At 51.2% G+C, this 15,271-nt stretch overlaps 1 protein-coding gene and 7 non-coding genes across 9 annotated transcripts; 4 read left to right on the forward strand and 4 right to left on the reverse strand.

Annotated features, from left to right (window-relative positions):
- The first annotated feature begins 749 nt into the window (after positions 1-749).
- Trnak-uuu (transfer RNA lysine (anticodon UUU)) lies at positions 750-822 on the forward strand. Its single transcript has one exon. It is a non-coding gene; the product is annotated as a tRNA-Lys (tRNA).
- A 433-nt stretch (positions 823-1,255) lies between these two features.
- On the forward strand, positions 1,256-1,327 carry Trnaq-cug (transfer RNA glutamine (anticodon CUG)). Its single transcript has one exon. It is a non-coding gene; the product is annotated as a tRNA-Gln (tRNA).
- Positions 1,328-1,707: 380 nt separating this feature from the next.
- Positions 1,708-1,789, reverse strand: Trnal-uag (transfer RNA leucine (anticodon UAG)). Its single transcript has one exon. It is a non-coding gene; the product is annotated as a tRNA-Leu (tRNA).
- Positions 1,790-2,307: 518 nt separating this feature from the next.
- On the forward strand, positions 2,308-2,394 carry Trnar-ucu (transfer RNA arginine (anticodon UCU)). Its single transcript is given in 2 exon segments — positions 2,308-2,344; positions 2,359-2,394. It is a non-coding gene; the product is annotated as a tRNA-Arg (tRNA).
- Positions 2,395-2,607: 213 nt separating this feature from the next.
- Hes7 (hes family bHLH transcription factor 7) lies at positions 2,608-6,301 on the reverse strand. 2 transcript variants are annotated; one of them, XM_051180299.1, is made up of 4 exons: positions 6,238-6,301; positions 4,166-4,261; positions 3,615-3,702; positions 2,608-3,323 (listed from the first exon to the last, which is right to left on the reverse strand). In XM_051180299.1, the coding sequence occupies exons 2-4, from the start codon at positions 4,259-4,261 to the stop codon at positions 2,890-2,892; spliced, it is 618 nt and encodes a 205-aa protein (XP_051036256.1). In that variant the 5' UTR covers positions 6,238-6,301; the 3' UTR covers positions 2,608-2,889. The 2 variants fall into 2 exon arrangements, with proteins under 2 accessions (XP_051036256.1, XP_051036255.1); XM_051180298.1 differs by lacking the exon at positions 6,238-6,301 and adding an exon at positions 5,243-5,360.
- A 584-nt stretch (positions 6,302-6,885) lies between these two features.
- Trnag-gcc (transfer RNA glycine (anticodon GCC)) lies at positions 6,886-6,956 on the forward strand. Its single transcript has one exon. It is a non-coding gene; the product is annotated as a tRNA-Gly (tRNA).
- Positions 6,957-14,391: 7,435 nt separating this feature from the next.
- Trnas-cga (transfer RNA serine (anticodon CGA)) lies at positions 14,392-14,473 on the reverse strand. The gene has a single exon. It is a non-coding gene; the product is annotated as a tRNA-Ser (tRNA).
- Positions 14,474-14,837: 364 nt separating this feature from the next.
- Positions 14,838-14,911, reverse strand: Trnat-agu (transfer RNA threonine (anticodon AGU)). Its single transcript has one exon. It is a non-coding gene; the product is annotated as a tRNA-Thr (tRNA).
- Positions 14,912-15,271: the final 360 nt, after the last annotated feature.

Raw genomic sequence — 15,271 nt, forward strand, 5'->3', positions numbered from 1 at the left:
AGGTGACGCGTGTGTGACTAGGACACTACCCTCTTGCCTGATCAGAGGCTTGACTAACGTCCTGAGGCCCATGTTCACCCACTCCAGACCCTTTCCCTCCTATTTCCAAACCAGAAATGGGCACCAGAGCACTAGAATTCCTACGTGTGAATCAACCGCGTGAATCACGCCGTCGTACATGGATCGGAAGGCTGCACTGATCCATACATACATGGCACGTGACTTCAGCAACAATCTGGGGAATGGCACACTCATCTGGGCGCGCGGCAGGTGGTCACGCTCCCCATCCCGCCGCGGACACACCCATTTCTTCCTCAAGCCTGGTCCCCCCTCCGTCCCCAGTTTTCGGCATCCCCTTTGGAACAGGGCCTGCCAAGTGGATGGAGGGCTGCCCGACCGCATCTGCAGGCCCCCGTGCGACATTCCTTGCGCTCCGAGTCCTCCCGGAGCCTGCCTGCTGGCCCGTAGGAGGCAGCCCACGTGCCCGAGCTGTCCCAGATCTAGGTCACAAGATCTAGGCTGAACCGCAGAAACCTGCAGCTCGCAGCGGCCCCGCGTGGCCGGCCTGAGCGCCGCGCCCGCCCCGCCACCTCCACAGACAGACCTCTAAGGAAAGGACAGGCACGGGCACCGAGGCGTCATCATGTCAGAGTCTTGAACACATTCCTAGTCATTTAGAAGAACATGGAGGTGTGAGTGGACGTGTCGGAAAATACTCTTCTAGGTGCAAGTGAACGATTGCTGCAAGAGCCCGGATAGCTCAGTCGGTAGAGCATCAGACTTTTAATCTGAGGGTCCAGGGTTCAAGTCCCTGTTCGGGCGCTCAGCTTTTGTATAGTTCTCCCTACGCTGATTGCTGTTGTCTCTCTGTAACGTTTGATGATAGCAACAATGATTACCTTATTTTAAAAGGAGATGGAGAGAAAGAAGTGAATTGGGAAAAGAAGTTCCGACCAGTAATAATAAGAGGGAACGACAGTGTGCAGTATCTGTGTATACCAGGAATTCGTGGTTAATTTTTTTCTAAAACCCAAACAGTAAAATGAAGTTGGCGAAATTACTTTTAATAATATAATTCACTGAATACAATATTTGAAAAATCTTATTTTAACTTTAAATTGGTATGTTGAAATCAGCATTTAAATCAGTTGGTGTTCTTGCGATTGCTTTGTATATTTCGGTAAATGATAAAATCGGTATGTAAAATAGGATGCAAAATAATGTATAGAATTTCAGAACAGCTGACGGGACAGCAGGTTCCATGGTGTAATGGTTAGCACTCTGGACTCTGAATCCAGCGATCCGAGTTCAAATCTCGGTGGAACCTTAATTTTTCGCACATGTTTAGTACTATACTATCAAAATCGAATGATAACACACTTGCTCGAAGCTTTTTTATGTTACTTTCAGTCAGATAAAGCCTAGAAAATGTAATTTACACACACTGGGATCTTCGCTGAGTTTGAATATATAACAGTTTATTACAATATAATACATATTTCTAGACATGTTTACAATGGAAATAGGTTATAAACATGTCACTCTAGAGGCAGCTTAGAAAATCTTGTCTCTGAATATGGAATGAGTCGCGTTATGTCGGCAAGAACGAGGACACTAGCCAAGAAACGGATGTCATAAAACTGAACTGAATAAAGTGGCCTTTAGGCTTGAATTGAAGCACGATGCTGCCAGAGGAAAAAGTTGGCCTGGCAGCGGTGGGATTCGAACCCACGCCTCCGGAGAGACTGGAGCCTAAATCCAGCGCCTTAGACCGCTCGGCCACGCTACCCGGGTGCAGGGCGACATTTCTCGTGGTCTTCCTAAGAGAGTTGAAGGAAGTCCGTGCAAGGACCACAGGCTCTAGCTGACCTGGATCTCTTTTGCTATACATTCCAAACCTGGAATGAGGAGCCATAGACTCTGAACGACATAGCAAAGAAGCAAAGCAAATGAGCCAGAAGACACAGAGATTTACGACAAAACAACTTTATTTAGTGGGATCAGATCTGGGACCCCAGCAAGTGTGAGCTTGGTAGCCCAAGGAGCGGCCCGAGCTTTCCACCGAGCTTTGCACCGCTGGCTAGTTCAAATTCCGTGCCTGTCCCTCCCTGCTTCCATAGCCCGCCTGCACCCTCATCCCCACCCAGCTCACAAGTGCACTACAGCTCTTCTCTTCCCGCTAGCCTCTCGGATCTTCGCCTCCAGCCCCATGACATAGCTCCGCCCAGTTTTCGAGCGCACGCACGCCCTCTGCCCTTTCTCCTATGCTAGTCTCCGTAAGCTGGAAGAAGGCGCCGCCCTCCATGTGGCTCTGTGGCGCAATGGATAGCGCATTGGACTTCTAGGGACGAAAAAGCCATTCAAAGGTTGTGGGTTCGAATCCCACCAGAGTCGGTTTTGTTTTACTTATTTATTTTCCTTTTGGCTTTCGCTTAACCCGATTTGTTTTCAATCCAGTTTCAACCTCAGTCTGTTGCTCGGCTCTTTACTTACCTGTCTGCCCCAGGGCTTGGGCCGTGGAGAGCAGGCCTAAAGGTAGGAGAAGGGTATGGGCAAGTGGGCGTGACGCCGATATAGAGGCAGGCCCCTGGCTAGGGGACACACCGGGATTTAATAACCATTTTATTCCATGCACTAGGGACTCGGGAAGGGAGCGGGACTGGGCTGGGGTAGACAGGGTACAATCCTACTCACAGGGTAGTGGGGCAGGGAAAAGGAAGGGATAGGAAAATATATATTTATATAGATACTCTAATATAAACCACATCTCACCCGCGCGCTGAGCCCGCGCGCCCCGCTGCCCTCCTCGCCCCGACGCCCGGATCCCTCTCCTGCCCTCTGGCTGGAGTCTCTACCCCACCCCCAACCCCCGCCCCAGCCCCCCAAAGCTCAGGGCCAAGGTCTCCAAAACGCGGGCGGTGGGAGTGGCGGGGCCTTGGGCGCCCCGTCTCGTCTGTAAGGCGGCGGCGGCGGTGGCAGCAGTCCGGTGAGGGGCGCCGGCGCGCCGGGGTCCCCGGCGCGGGGGGAGCAGCGGGATGGGGACCAAGCGCAGCGGGGGCTGGGGGGGCGCTGGTGCAGCGCGGGGCCGAGGACGGGTGAAGCAGGGTCCAGCGGTGGGCGCGGCGCTGGGAGCCCTGGATCTACGGCCTCTGGCCGGGGCGGTTTGGGGCGCCGGTAGCCGTGCAGCGCGGAGAAAAGCTGGGAGCGGGCGGCGGGGCTGGCGTCGTGCGCGAAGGCCGCCAAGCGAAGCAGGCACTCGCGGAAGCCGGACAAGTAGCAGCTGGCGAGCGCCTCGGCGTCCTGGCCTGGGGACCGGGCCGCCCCTGGTGCAGCCGGCGGGAGGACAGGCGGGCAGGGCAGGGGCCCAACGGGGTGAGGGAAGGGAAGGGGCGCAGAGGCACCGAGGTCAGACGGGCGCACGGACGGAGACGGAGACCAGATGGACGAGTAGAGGAGGGGAGCGGGGGAGACACAGAGACACACACGCGCAGGCGTCATTAACCTCGCCTCGGAGCACAGCCGGCCGCCCCCAGCCCCCCACCCCCCGCAGAGCCCGCCCGGCCCCCGCCCGCCGCCCGCCGCCCGCCGCCGCTGCCCCAACCCCCGCGCTGTACCCGGGGGCTCCACCCGGCTTCGCTCCCGCAGGTAGCCCACGGCGAACTCCAGGATCTCTGCTTTCTCCAGCTTCGGGTTCCGGAGGTTCTACAGACGGAGGGAGGGAGGGGGCGCAGAGACAGAAGGGGTGGGGAGAGACGGGGAAAGTGGCTGGGGGAAGAAGGGAGGGGCGGATACGGGAGCTGCGGGTGCCCCCATGACTCGCGACCGCAAGTGGAGATAGATGACCAAGGAAGGTCCCCGTCCCACCCTGAGACCAGTCCCCGGCATGTGAGCAGTGCGTAGGAGACCACAACCCGGACTGATCCGGGGAAACTAAGGCACGCTGGAAGCTCAGTTTACAGAGCCAGACAGGAAACTTACAGCCCCGCAAGGTGGCGAAGACCGAATTCTGAGGTCGAGAGCGGGTCAGGGATGGGCTCTCAAAGGCTAGGCTCGGGTCAGGGCGCCGTGGGGCCAGGCCCCACTCCAGACTAGGTCCCCACCCCAGTGGAAAGCCCTGGGACACACGTGCACGATGCAAGAGCCTGGGGCCGGCGGCGGAACTGACCTGGTCCCTGGTCCTCTCCAGCAGTAGCAGCCGCAGCTCTTCCAGGCTGCGGTTGATGCGGTCCCGGCGCCGCTTCTCCACCAACGGCTTCAGCATCTGTGACCAGCGGGAAAGGGAGGGCGGGCCGACCGGACCGGGACTCAGCGCCGCCACGCGAGCGTCCGATCCTGCCGCTGGCGAAGCCCGGGGCGCCCCTCCCCGCAGCCCCCGGTTGCCCAGGGCCGGTCCGTTCGTTCCTTCGCGCTCCCTCCCTCCTTCCCAGCGCCCTGGGGTGGGTTTCAATGGCTCGCCCCCACGTCTCCCCGCTCCCTGCCCTCCCTCCCGCTTTTTCTGTGTTCTGCTTCCTCCTCTTGTCTCTCGTCTGTGACTCTCCTCTCTTCTCTCTACATCTCTGTCTTGTGTGGTCTCCCTCTCTGTGTATCAGTGAAGAACTCTGGGGACACTCTTTGCTCCCAACCCGCACGGCACGGGTGCAAGGGAGACACCTGGCACGACCACACCTCCTCTTCTCGATCAAGCCCTTCTAGGCAGCAGCCAGAAGTCGCCTCTGGTTCTAAAAGCTCTCGCCCGGCCGCGCACCTCTGGCTGGACCCAAGGACTCAAAAGTCTTCTTTTTGAGTCAGATGTGGTTCACAGCCGCTACTGACAGCTTCCCGTCCTCCTCCACCAGCTCTGTCCTCTAGCTTATTTTTATGTTGTTTTGGATCGTTTGCTTGCTTTGTGTTTGTAGGACGCACTCACTCCATGGCCTCGAACTTGTCGTAATCCACCTGCCTCAGCCTGCTGAGCTCTAGGATAGGCCAAGGTACCCAAATTCTGGCACTCTCCGGAGCTCTCCGGGCCAGAAGCCAGCCGCAGCCCGCAACAATTTAAACCCTTAGACCTCGGCTTCCGCCACCCACACAAGTTCGTCTCTGACCCTGCCCTCTTCACACTTTTCAGGTTCTTTGGGTAGCACGAGCACCTCTGTCCTTTCAGTCCTGCGTCTCCATCCTCACCCCTAACCCACAGAGTTAGGACCTTTAAGTCCTCTGGCCAGGACAGGGACTCCTTGCTTCCTCCCTTCCCGCATCTCACCTTGGGGCCGTCCCTATTCTCAGCCCGATCCCGGGTGACCATTGCGTCTCCGGACCCTGCGGTGGACACGCAGCGTCCACTAGGTTTATATATCCCGCCCGAGCAGGGTAGGAGGGATAGGACCCAGCCCCGCCCCCTCCAGCTCCTGGGTGCCCAGGGCCAAGACCCCCGGCACGCGGCTCCCGGAAAGGCGGGGACTGAGGGGGAGGGGAGGAGAGGAACTGGCCCCAAGTGTGGGCAGCGTGGGAAGGCAGGGGCCACAGGCTGGCTTAAGGACCATAAGGCTGTATAAGAAGGCGGGACCCAATTGAAGGGAGGGGAATATTAGGGGAAGGGAGTTTAAGTGAATTGGGAAACAGCTCGCTTAGACATGAAATTCGGGGATCTCCTAGAGGAGTAGATTTCTTGGAGGTTCGCTGTGGCCTCACCAACACCGAAATAAACGTTAGCGCGCTTCAGCCTCCAGACTGAAAGCTATGTATCTCCCCCAAAGTCCCCCCACCTCCCGGGTAGAGAGAAGGAACAGCCCCTCAAGTCAGGTCTGCGTGCGGGTTCCATTGGCTGGCTGTGGGGAAGCTCGCCGTGGTACTCGTCCCTTCTACTCAATCGCCACAATACCTCCTCTGCTTATGCCTGCAGACCTAGTGATGAGCAAAGTCTGCCATCAAGCGGCTATTACAGAAGCAAAGGAAGCGAGTGCCCAGAACAGATTTCCTTGAGGGTGGCGGGACGTGTGGGGGAGGGGGAGCAAAGGACACTTCTAGGGAAAAAAGGAGGGGTGAGTTCTTAAAGTATAACCGGAGTGAGGAAATCTTTCCATTTACAAGCATTTGGTTTAAAACTAAATCCAGGAGTATGGCTAACGGGAAAAGCTCACGCAAGTGCACCGGAGTTACTTGCCTCTGGAAGCGTCCAGTGGCTATAGGAAAGCAGGGAAAATGTGAGACGTGCTGGAGCGACAAAAAAGGGTTCCTACAAAAGGGACCCGCACCCACCTCAAACCAAGAGCATGGCACTCTACGGAAGGATGTGTCAACACTTGGAGACTTCAGGACGAAGTGCCTGGGAAGGAAAAGCCGATGTTTAACATGACTAGAAGACTCGGGGAAAGCACGTAATAAAGATAGGGCTACAAACCGGGTCAGAAGGAAGGTAGCTGTGGAGTCTGAGACAAGGAGGAGCCGTCTCCCAGAGGGCCCACTTCCTGAGCGGCTTTTCTGGCAGAGGTTGCCTTGCCAAAGGCAGGGCGGGAGGGGCCCAGATTTGAGAAGGGGCCCCCATTTGGGATTAGAGCCCTCAGTACATCCCACCTTCCCTACTTCAGCCAAATGGGAGCACAGATGTGTGGCCACAGCAGCCCCCGCCGCCCCCCTCCTTGGGAACCAGCATTGGGGTTGAGTTTTTCTCACCTGCACGTGAGGCTCGAGGGCCTGGGCAGTTTGCACCCGGGTGTGGGGCCGCCCCTGGCCATATGGAATGACTTTATGGCCCGGTGGCCGGATCCAAGGGAGAGAAAGAATGGCCTGGCGCTCCACCCACCTTAACCAGTCTTTACAAACCCTTTCCACATTTAAGAGTTTGAGCATGAATGACTCCGCCTTTGACAAGGTCAGATGCATTCATTACGATCGCTCTTCTTGTCTGCATTGGTGGTTCAGTGGTAGAATTCTCGCCTGCCACGCGGGAGGCCCGGGTTCGATTCCCGGCCAATGCATGAATGACTTTTTTCTTCACTCTGGAACAAGGAGGAAATAAAATTGATCAGGTTTCAACCAAACATCTTTTTACTTAAACATTTCAACCAAAAATGAAATGTAGTGTTTTGATTCTGTAGCCGCCTTGGAAGCTCCGGAACTAGTCCCTGACTCCGCAGACCTTCATACCTTCCCCCTTTTCCAGCCTGGAAGGTTCTGGCTGCCTCTACACACCTCCTGAGAAAGGACGTGGAACTGGGATCCCTGCCCAGGGGTCCTCTCCTCCCCCCCTCCGAGGGGGAAAGCCTGCTCTCTCTCTCTCTCTCCCCCTCTCTCCTTCCCTCCCTCGCTCTCTCTGTCTCTGTCTCTCTCCCTCTCCCTCCAGCCCCTGTCGCCTCCGGGGTCCCTGCGCTCCCACGCTCGCACCCCCGGTGCCCCGCAGCGCCGCGGCCCGCCCCTTGCCGGCAGCTTTGATCCCGCACGCGCCGCGCCCGGGGAGGGCGGGCCCGGCACGGCCACATGCCGGGGCCACTTGTGAGCGACCCGGGGGCCCTGACGCCCTGCGCCGGCTTTCCGCTCCCCTCCCGAGCGCTCCGCCGCGCTCCGCCTCCCGGCTCTCTCGGGTTCTCACAGTCTGAATTCCGGTTTAAGCCCTCCTCTCCTCTCTCAGCTGTCTCTTGTCTCTTTCAGCCTAATGTGTTAGTTAGTGACAACGTTCCCTTCTCAGTTCCAAGCAGGGGCTGTAAACAATCTTGGCATCGCTGCTAACCCAGCTGGCACATTTGCCTGCTCAATCCTAGTTAGATCTGTGTATGCACGCTACGTGCCCAGTGTCACTAGGCATTGGGGTTACATTGGCCCTGAAACGTGTATTACTGGTGGTGTGGGGACAGGAAACAACCAAGAAGGCAGAAAATAGAGCAGGATAATTTCACGTGCTTGTAAAGATAATGCAGAATTCGAGGCTATCTTTGGTAACAAGACCACTGTAGAGCTGACACCCTAGCTTGAGCAAATGCTCTTTTAAGAAAATGCAGCAATCAGAGAACCCCCACTTTCCTGTGCCATACCCTCCATTTCCCAGCCTCTCAAAGGGAAAGGGTCTTCCCTGCTACTGAAGCTCATTCTCCACCCGCCCACCCCCACTGGCATCAACCCACCCATCTCCAATCCCACCCCAGATCCCGTGTTATTCCCCTGGGCATCAGAAGTGCTGTAGACCATCTGATAAGAAACATGAGAAGTGCTCGTTTTGAAAAGAGGAAAAACAGACCTACAGGTTTAAGAAAATAGGTTTTCTCAGCCGGCTGAGAATTCAAGCGCATAAGCTGATTCACCATGATGCTAATGAAACTGAGAAATTAAAAAAACAAGATCTGGAGAAGGTTTCAGGAAGGTGTTCATAGGGCCAAAGCATGCAGTAAATTGCACATACACATGAAGAAAAAGAAATACACAAAGTAGGCAGGCAGTCTGTGGAGAATATTGTGGAGGTTTGCCAGGAGCTGGGGTGTCTTCCTGGTGTTTGTCAGCGTTTTCTTTATTAAGTATTAATTACGGTAATACTCATCATTGTAACTATTTCACCATAGCAATTCACTGACCATTTGTCAGATTTTTTTTCCCCTAGTATTGAGGACTGAACCAGGGGTTTCACCCTCTATCTGTCAGGCTTTTAAATATGGAAATTTATGCATTCCTGCATTGTTCTAAATATTACTTACTATGCCTAATTTTTTTCCCTTTTTAAAAATCAATCATGTATGCAGGTGGTGGTGTAACATGCCTTTAATCCCAGGCAGAGTCGGGCAGATCTCTACAATGCGAGTTCCAGTATAGACAGGGCTACAAAACAAACAAACAAACAAAAACAAAAACAAAAAAAACAAAAAAACCTGTCTCAACAGTAAATAAATAAACCATGTACTTTTTCAACACCACCAAACCTAAGGTTACCCTCCAGTGAGACTACTTGAATGAACTAAGTAATTTGACTCCAATTCTTTGCTCCTGTGCAGATGTGGTCTGTAAAGATGTGCCTAGTGTACTTTTGTTTGAGAGTGTGAGTGGAGGTTTCTCAAATGATCTTAAGCCTGTTTCAGAGAAAGCCTGTGGCGCCACAGTGGAGGCAGAAGCCTTTACTCACAGCCCTTGGGAGGCACTCAGGAGGCAGAGGCAGGTGGATGTCTGTGAGTTCAAGGCCAGCCTGGTCTAGAGAGTGCCAGGACAACCAAGACTGTTACACAGAGAAACCCTGTCTCAAAAACCAAAACACAAAAACAAACACACCAGAGAGAGCCTGTGTTCATGTATGTCATGGTTGTTGGCTGTAACCTAACAGTATATGTATAGGCATCTATGTCTCACTGCCCTGATGTGAACCACAGGGAAGGCCCAAGCATTGCCACATGTGAGGGATGCTGACATTTGAAGAAAGCTGGTACTGTGCTTAGCTTCCCCTCTCCCACTGTGACAGCTTCCCCTGAATAGGAGAGTTCGGTTCCTACAAGGCTGTTTCCCTAAGGCTTGAGGGTTGAAAGTAGGAAAACTCAGCCTCCAGCCAAAGGAAGCAGGAACACAGAGAATAGCTCTAGGCTCCTGAAGCAAACAAGAGCCCAGCTTCCTGGTCTCTTGTTCTGTGATTCAGAACTAAACAGGTGAATCACGGGCTCAGATAAAATAGGAAAGCGTACTTTTGTCCTTCCTCTTCTTTTTCTTTCTGTTTCTTTTCTCTTTCCTGTTGTCTCAAAGGAGGGTCTCAACAGAAAAAACACCATAAACTCTAATGACACAGGTATAAAAGGGGACATGCCTTCCATGTCTTCAGACCTCAGCACAGTCATCTTAGCTCTGTTCTAGGCCCCACATGAACAGGTAGACAGTGAGTTCTGTCTTAACTGGCTTCTGCTCTTGTCGGGAGAACAGTCCATGTAGGTTTCCCAAAAATGTTATTTGGCAGGCAGTAAGTACACTGGAGAAAAGTCAGAGAAAGGGAGGGAAGGATAGTGACTGTAACTCTGCCAACTCTCACCTTGGAAGAATGGGGTACTAGGACATGGTGGTGCCTGTGCTCCTAGCACTTGAGAGGCAGAAGCAGGAGGCCAGCCTGGATTGAGGTTTAATAAGGATCAGGAGAAATGATAGGCCCAATAGATGTTTATTCAGGGAGAAATAATTTATAATATGGATGAACACCAGCAGGTTCCTGGTCCCAAGGATGCCTCCAGATGTTATCCTGTCCCTGTGCTGCAAGCAAGAGAGCTCCTGGAGCTCCTCCTCAGACTTAGTTCCCCCAGATAACATCAGACCCCTGTCCCCACCCCCAATGAATGTGGTCTGTGCCACAAGGTGTGGACAAAGTGAATATCTCACATGAGACCATACCTCCAAAAGGAGAAAAAAAAAAGAGGAAGAAAACAGGTTTTGTTATATAAACGTATCTATTTATGGTAGCTAGAAACTTTGACTCTTGTTTTAGCCAATGAAATATTGAAATATATACTCTATTACAATCATTTATTCAGAGCTGATTGTGGTGGCACACACCTCAATCCCAGTACTCAGGAGGCAGGAGCAGGCAGATCTCTGTGACTTTTGGGCCAGCCTAGTTTACAAAAAGAATTTCAAGACAGTCAGAGCTACAATAGAAAGACACTGTGTCAGCCCAATATGATAGCCAACATCTTTAATCCCAGCACTGGAGAAGCAGAAGCAGGTGGATGTCTGTAAATTCAAAGCCAGCATGATCTACATATTAACTTCCAAAAAAAAAAAAAAAAAAAAAAAAAAAAAACAAGACCCAAAACTCAAAAAGAACACACAATATAAAAATAATAATAATTTTATTCATTTGTTTGAGTCAGGTCTCGTTTGGCCTCTAATAACTTTAAACTTGTGATCCTCTTGTCCACCTCCCACATCACTGGTGGGTTTAAAAAACATGCACTTTCACCCAGTTTTATGAAGTGCTTGGGATCTAAGCCCTTTGCCTTTGTGAGGCACGCATTCACGAATTCACGTGAGCTCCATCCACTCCCCCCACCTCTCCTGCAACCATTATGTCAACCTCAGTTATCCTAGACTTAGCCAATGGTTGTTTAGTTGAGTACAATGCCTCACTTGCTCTGTCTTATCAACTGGCTATTCTTTGAATGCTTTCTTCCTTTCTGGCATAACAAAGTGTTTCAGAACTATCTGATAACTCCTCAACCCCAGCTGTGAATAATCCTTTTATTCAAGAAGAACCTTGGTTCATGTTAGCAGAGGATGGCATCCATTGGCTGAGATCTAGGGTTTTGTTTTATGTGCTGGTGCCTCCTACCATGTCTTTGCTCCTAGGCAAAGGGAAATGATGCTTGGTAGGTAAGAACTGAGACAAGTAACTTAGGAAACTGGATCTTCCTTTTGATACCTGCATCTGCTGATGGTCACAGGCCCCTTTGTGGTTAGACATCTCTGAAATCACAGTTAAGTTCCTACTACATCAGAAACGGAGGCAGCAGATGCGGTGAAGAAGGGTTTGCACCCTCAAAAGGCTGGCATCCTTAGACTGCCATGTGCCTGGATTTGACACAATGGTTCATCATTATTTGGGGGGGGGAAAGGGTGGCTTTCCCCTATGAATATGCCACTCACCTTATAAATATTCATGTTTTCTCTAAAATCCACAACACAGAACCCATGGGGCTGCTCCCTGCCTTAGGGCAGCCACTTCCATCTTTCTCTGGAGTGCTTACTTTGCTTAACTTTACCAAATGAACTTTGCTCAGTGTCTATGTCTATTGACTGTTTCTTTCCTTCAAGAAGAACAGTGCTAAAAAATACCCATGAGAAAGAGTGAGAAAATTGTCTTTTGTCTTTGTGATAATTCATTTCTATTTGTACATACTTGTATAACCCTGAGTTTATATCGACAGTGCCCATTGGAACACTCTGAAAGGATGGAACAGTGGTGGAATCTGATTCATGATTTGAATTTTTTTTTTCTGGATCTGGGGGTCAGACCCCAGATCCTTTTCACATGAAGCAAGTGCTGCTCTACTGAGTTATAGCCTGTGTGTTTTTGGTTTGCTGATTGGTGTTTTGCTGCGTTTTGAAACAGACTCCCACTACATAACCAGAGCCTGTCTCAAACTGGAGAACATCTTGCCTCCACCTCCCAAGAGTGGAAGATCACAGCTGTGTTCCAACCGTCACCCCTTCCTCTTTGATTTATATATTAGAAGTGTCACCTTTTGCTGGGGAGGGGAAGAGCACATATTCCTGTAATCCCAACACTTTGGAGGCTGAGGTAGAAGGATCACTGTGAATTTCAAGCCCACTTGGGCTACATAGTAACAAGTATAGTGAATTTGAAGCCATATCCTGTGCTACCTTGTTTCAACTGTCCCTTTCTCCACCCCACCCCCACCTCCCACCAAAAGAGTAAATTAGAAGAAAATTGTAGTCACAAGAAAGGTAGTTAGTAGAAAGGGACATACCTTAGAGAGAGAGTGTGTCTCCCCAGCATTCAAGAAGTCCTGGGTTTAATCCCTGGCATCCCAAGAGACTAAACACTGGGAGGTAATTTAGGAGATACTGCAATAATCCAGGTGACAGGTGAGAGACAAGCCTGGATTAGGATGTAATAATGCAGGCAGTGGCACTTGGCTAAATCTTGCACATTAGAAAAAGAAATAGCTGACTGGTCAATATGGAGTGTTAAAAAAAAGAAGAGCTAAGGATGATCCTAAGGGTTTTAAGTGTAATCAACTAGAGGATTTTCCTTGACCAAAAGGAGAAGACTACAGATGAAGCAGCTTTGAGGGAAAAGTGTACTAGATGGCCAAGTGGAGATGGGAAGTAGACAATTGTGCATAAGCATTCAGGGAACAGTCCCAGATCTGGAGAGGAAAACGAGGTAACATGAGGTATTATCTGGCTTTTAAAGGTGCTAGACTAGGGATGCCTAGGCAGGAAGCACAGGTAGAGAAGAGAATCCCTTGGAAGTTTGAGCCTTGTGACTCTGCTAACCCTGAAGTCTGTGAATGGAATGCTAACGATGCAGAAGGGACATCAGAAGGGTGTTGAGGCTGGAAGGCAAGCAAAAAAGCCTCTCTTTAGGGGCAAGCATCAGATTACTGTTCATTTAGCAATGTGACGGTCATCTGTAACCTTAACAAAGACAGCAATGACGGTGAGGAGGGTATGTACATGGTTGGAGGGAGTTCCTATGCTCAAAGGAACATAGGAAGGTAGAGACAATGAGATCATGTATTACTGCATGGAGGAAGGAGGAATGGAATGATAACGGAAGGAGAGCACAGGGTCCAGACAGTGTCTTAACTTGTTTTTGGCCTTTTCTCCAGTTGACTTACAACAAAACTGTAGTCTGAGTAATCAGAAAGAATAGAGGCCTATTTAGCTCAGCAGTCTGGAAGCTGGGAAGCCTGAGAACATAGTGCCAGTGTAGCTGGTGAGAGCTTTCTTGCTGCATCAGAATCTGGTAGAGAGAATCATATTGTGTGATAAAGTAAGCTAGCTTGTCAGAGACTCTTCTTAGAAAGCTATCATCATGCATCGTGGGGGCTCTGTTCATATGATGTCCTCTAGTTCAAGGCCCTACCTCCCATCTAATTACACACCTGGGGACTAAGTCGCTAACACTAGACTCTTCAAGGACAAGTTATTTTAGTTGTTACGAATGAAGTCACGTCTGGAAGCTGATGGGAGCAATACAGTAGAAAGGAAGGAACGTGGGTCAGAGGGATGGACAATCTAGATGTGGAAGTTGGCAACAGTTGAGTGTCAGCACTCTTCTGCAGTAATCAGGGAAAGGAAAAGGGCTGGTGGTAAGGACACGCAGTTGTGGATGTCCATGGGAAACTATCTTCCCAATGAAACAGAAAGCAGAGCCGCCACCCTATACAACGAACCCGAGCCAACTGAGGGAAGCTGAGAGTGGGGCAGGTGGCCACACCAGTGAAGAGTATACCAACTGGTCGTCCAAAGCCAACCCGTCAGCCCTAAAAACATACAGGTAGCACTCACTACACAAACCGAACAGGTTATATTTGAGAATGTACATGTATATACATATACTTATATGCATGCAATAACAATTAGAATAATAAGGCCGTGGATTTGAAGGAGAGCAGGGAATGAGTATATCTGCGGTTTTAATGTAATCAAATTACAGTCTCAAAAAACATCTAGTAGAATTGAAGGCGAAGTGAAGGGGTAATTCGTGGTTTCGGGTGACACAGTCGGAAGGTAGAGGGAAAAGCTGAGTAGATTTTGAGAGGAGAGGGTAATCTTTGTGATTGGATGGAGTTTGGAATTGTAGTTGAAACGCTTTTTACGGTAGCCTCAGTTTCGCACGGGGGTGCTAGCGAGCTGGTCCCAGGCGGCTGAATCCCAGCGAGAGCTTCTCGAAAGGAAGAAATAGAAAACGAACTAACATACCAAAACTACTAACGCTGTGAGCAGGATTCGAACCTGCGCGGGGAAACCCCATTGGATTTCGAGTCCAACGCCTTAACCACTCGGCCATCACAGCCGCGTGCGGCCTCGGGCCTGCGGGGCTATAGCTGACTATCAAGTCACTTGACCCCTTGTAGATCGCGGGTTTGGCTCTGCGCGTGCGCAAGCGGTTTGCCTGCCAGGTCCAGACTTCTGGAACAACCCCCTTTCCAGGCCTCCAGGCCTACCTCTCGCAGAGCCACAGTGGAACCCTAATAATATTAAACCAGTGCCCACCCGAGGTCTCGAGGGTCTCACGGACTAGCGGCTTCTGATCTGTCTCCAAATACACAACAACACGCTTAGGCCGAAGAAGTACACTAGGTAAGAGTCTAGATAATTACTTGGGGAGGAGACATCAAATTCAGCAATAATATACCACTTCCCATGTAAAGCAAACCAGGCACCGCTGGGATTCGAACCCAGGATCTCCTGTTTACTAGACAGGCGCTTTAACCAACTAAGCCACGGCGCCAACGAGTATCACTGTTCCTTCAAAGTAGGTCAGCTGTTACTGATGGTGGGGGGAGGGGTGGGAAAAGGAAGACCAGCATCCTGAGACTTAACCACCAATCTCAACTGGACCTCTGATGCTTCCACCTACCCAGGCTCCCCTGACCTTTCAAGCCTGAGTTAATAAAGGACTGGTGTCTTAGCTAACTGAACTGACCAGCTGAAGAGCTATTTCTGATGGTGTGAAGCTGAAGAACTTAGCTAAACTACCACGGGTTCCCAGCTCCCCACGCTTCTGCCACAGTACCTATGACTGGAGCTTGCCAAGACCATAACCACGTGTTGCCTTTCTGCTTCTCACGGTAACCAGGCTAAGGCAGTG

The sequence above is a fragment of the Phodopus roborovskii genome, unplaced genomic scaffold (assembly GCF_943737965.1).
Source record: "Phodopus roborovskii unplaced genomic scaffold, PHOROB, whole genome shotgun sequence".
NCBI classification, from domain to species: Eukaryota; Metazoa; Chordata; class Mammalia; order Rodentia; family Cricetidae; genus Phodopus; species Phodopus roborovskii.